The sequence below is a fragment of the Clinocottus analis genome, unplaced genomic scaffold, assembly GCF_023055335.1.
Source record: "Clinocottus analis isolate CAN_PGR_092001 unplaced genomic scaffold, fCliAna1.0.p SCAF_38, whole genome shotgun sequence".
NCBI lineage: Eukaryota > Metazoa > Chordata > Actinopteri > Perciformes > Cottidae > Clinocottus > Clinocottus analis.
The window spans coordinates 573,111-575,805 of record NW_027176131.1 but is presented as its reverse complement, the minus strand read 5'-3'; the positions used below and the strand labels follow the sequence as shown (position 1 = coordinate 575,805).

The 2,695-nt window shown below is 54.7% G+C and overlaps 1 protein-coding gene across 1 annotated transcript; it reads left to right on the top strand.

The window, feature by feature from the left end:
* The first annotated feature begins 612 nt into the window (after nucleotides 1–612).
* cunh11orf96 (chromosome unknown C11orf96 homolog) lies at nucleotides 613–2,057 on the top strand. Its single transcript, XM_068596544.1, has 2 exons — nucleotides 613–1,364; nucleotides 1,428–2,057. The coding sequence occupies exon 1, from the start codon at nucleotides 976–978 to the stop codon at nucleotides 1,354–1,356; it is 381 nt and encodes a 126-aa protein (XP_068452645.1). The 5' UTR covers nucleotides 613–975; the 3' UTR covers nucleotides 1,357–1,364; nucleotides 1,428–2,057.
* Nucleotides 2,058–2,695: the final 638 nt, after the last annotated feature.

The window sequence follows — 2,695 nt, the reverse complement described above, 5'->3', positions numbered from 1 at the left end:
ACAGGCGGGTATTTGGTCAAGAGATTGCATTTTGGGATTGAACCAAGTTGTTGCCTACGAGGGTCTCGACCTTTTCTTCCTCTGCTCTCGTTCCCTCCTTCTGTTCTTCATTTAACGTCTCATTTCTGTCTCCAGCGTCTTGCTCTCCGTCTCATATTCTTTCCCAGCCCTATAAACCTGTCAAAGCCCCCTCACACACACACACACACACACACACACACACACACACACACACACACACACTCCTCATGTGTTTATTTTGGAGGGGTGACTCTGACTGGCTGTGTCGCTCCGAAGGCCGGAACCATGACAGAGAGAGAGAGGGAGAGGGAGAGGGAGAGAGAGAGAGAGAGAGAGAGAGAGAGAGAGAGAGAGAGAGAGAGAGAGAGAGAGAGGGAGAGGGAGAGGGAGAGGGAGAGGGAGAGGGAGAGAGGGGGAGGGAGAGGAAGAGAGAGAGAGAGAGAGAGAGAGAGAGAGAGAGAGAGAGAGAGGGAGAGGGGGAGGGAGAGGAAGAGAGAGAGAGAGAGAGGGAGAGAGAGAGAGAGAGAGAGAGAGAGAGAGAGGGAGAGGGGGAGGGAGAGGAAGAGAGAGAGAGAGAGGGAGAGAGAGAGAGGGAGGGAGAGTAGTGAGCTGCTATAAAAGAGAGGCCCGAGCTGTCGGTGGCATTAACTTCAGCGGACTGAGGATTCACACACAAGCAGAACCAGAACGGAGAGAACGGAGAGAACGGAGAGTTGGAACAGAGCTCTCACAGCGAGCAGACGCTGACGGAGCATCTGGAGCCTCTGTGGTCTTGCTGGACGTCCTGCAGGCTTCAGGGTCAGTTCCTGTGGTTCTGGACGAGCTCGGGTCTCCACAGAGGTTCTGTCCCACAGGACGAGCGAGACGCTTTCAGGCGCCGTCGTCTTCCAGCCGCGTCCTCGCTTCGCTTCAAGCCCCAGACTGAAAGCTCCAGCCGGGCTTCTGCTCCACCCGATGGCGGCCGTGCGTCAGATGGCGATGGCGGCCTCCGGCCTCCACGTGCTGCCGGCCCACCTCGCGGCCTCGGCCGTGGAGGAGTTCCCCCAGCAGCTGCCCGTCCCCGAGGGCCCGGCGAGGGGCAAGAGCCGGTCCCGCCGGCCCCGCGAGGCCCGCTTCAAGACGCAGCCCGTGACCTTCGCCGAGATCGCGGAGGTGGAGGAGGAGGGCTCCTCGCCGCTGGAGGAGGAGAGGGCGCGCCGGTCCTTCCTGCAGTCCCTGGAGAACCTGCGGCGGAGCACGCAGACCCTCCACTGCCCGCCGGCCGGCCGCCACGCCGCCGCCCCGACGCCGCCGCAGGCCGGTCTGGACTCCAGCGACTCCGACTCCACCGCGTGAGGCCCCGCCTCCACCGCGTGAGACCCCGCCTCCACCGCGTGAGGCCCCGCCTCCACCGCGTGAGGCCCCGCCTCCACCGCGTGAGGCCCCGCCTCCTGGCGCCCGCGTTCCTCCATCGCCTTCGACGCCGCTTCTAATGGAGGCCGACTGAACTGAACCAACGTGGCCTTGTCTGCCGAGTGTGTGTGTGTGTGTGTGTGTGTGTGTGTGTGTGTGTGTGTGTGTGTGTGTGTGTGTGTGTGTGTGTGTGTGTGTGTGTGTGTGTCTGTTGCTGCTGTCAGTGCATTTCATACTAACATATCAGACGGTGTGTAGCTCCAACATGCTCACGCAGCCTTGAACTCTTCTTATTCCTTTTCTACTGAACCTTTCTGAACTTTAATGATAAAAGCTTTTTATTTTTTCCATTTTTAAAGTTGTAAACAGATTCTTAGGTTAAAATCTGATTTTCTTTTCTTCTGAAGTCGCCACAGAGGATGACTCTTGTTCCAGCTAAACCTTTTCAATGTCTTTATTTATTCTCTTATTCTCGGTTCATAACCCAGTGGAGTGTAGACGAGATATTTTATTGCTCTTTCTGACTTCTAAAGTCAAAATGACTTTGAGACAAAATCATAACCTTTGTACTTTATATTTTGTTTTACTTTATACATATATATATATATATATATTACAATGTTTGCTATATGTTCTTTAATAAATATTTTCAAGTATTTTGAGTCATTTCGCTTTATTCTGTGATCTCTATTTAGGAAGTCAGAATTGCGTTACGAGATATTCAAACATCTATTTTCATATCAAGTGAATTGTCGTTCAGATTTAAAGCAGCAGATCTGACGTCAGTGAACAGGAAGTGAGACGTGTGATCAATAACAAGGCTCCGCTCCAGGACAACGCGTCTGAGGAAACAATATTGCCTGTTTGGTTGATGTCTGACGAAGACGTTCTGGATGAAGAAACACATCCGGCTGAACCAGGAAACAGGAAGTGAGGAGGCGGGACCCTGACCCTTTACTGTTGAGGATAAACTGACCTCCACCCGCATGTGAACACACAGTTCTGCTCTCCTGCATGTGGCCCGCATGGTGACGCAACGTCAGGCTGCCAGCGGCCACAGCAACCAGCAACCAGCAACCAGCAGCCTGATGAGAGAAGAGCCTCCTCCGTGGTGACCTCGTCTCCTTGGTTGCGTGACGCTTCCCTCCAGGCGTGTTTGTGGACGGCGTGCTGGAGGTCGGCGTCCGTGAGGAAGCGGCAGCAGCGTTTTATTTACTGTCAACACACCCCGGCAGGCGGCTGCAACACGGCTGCAACACGGCTGCAACACGGCTGCAACACG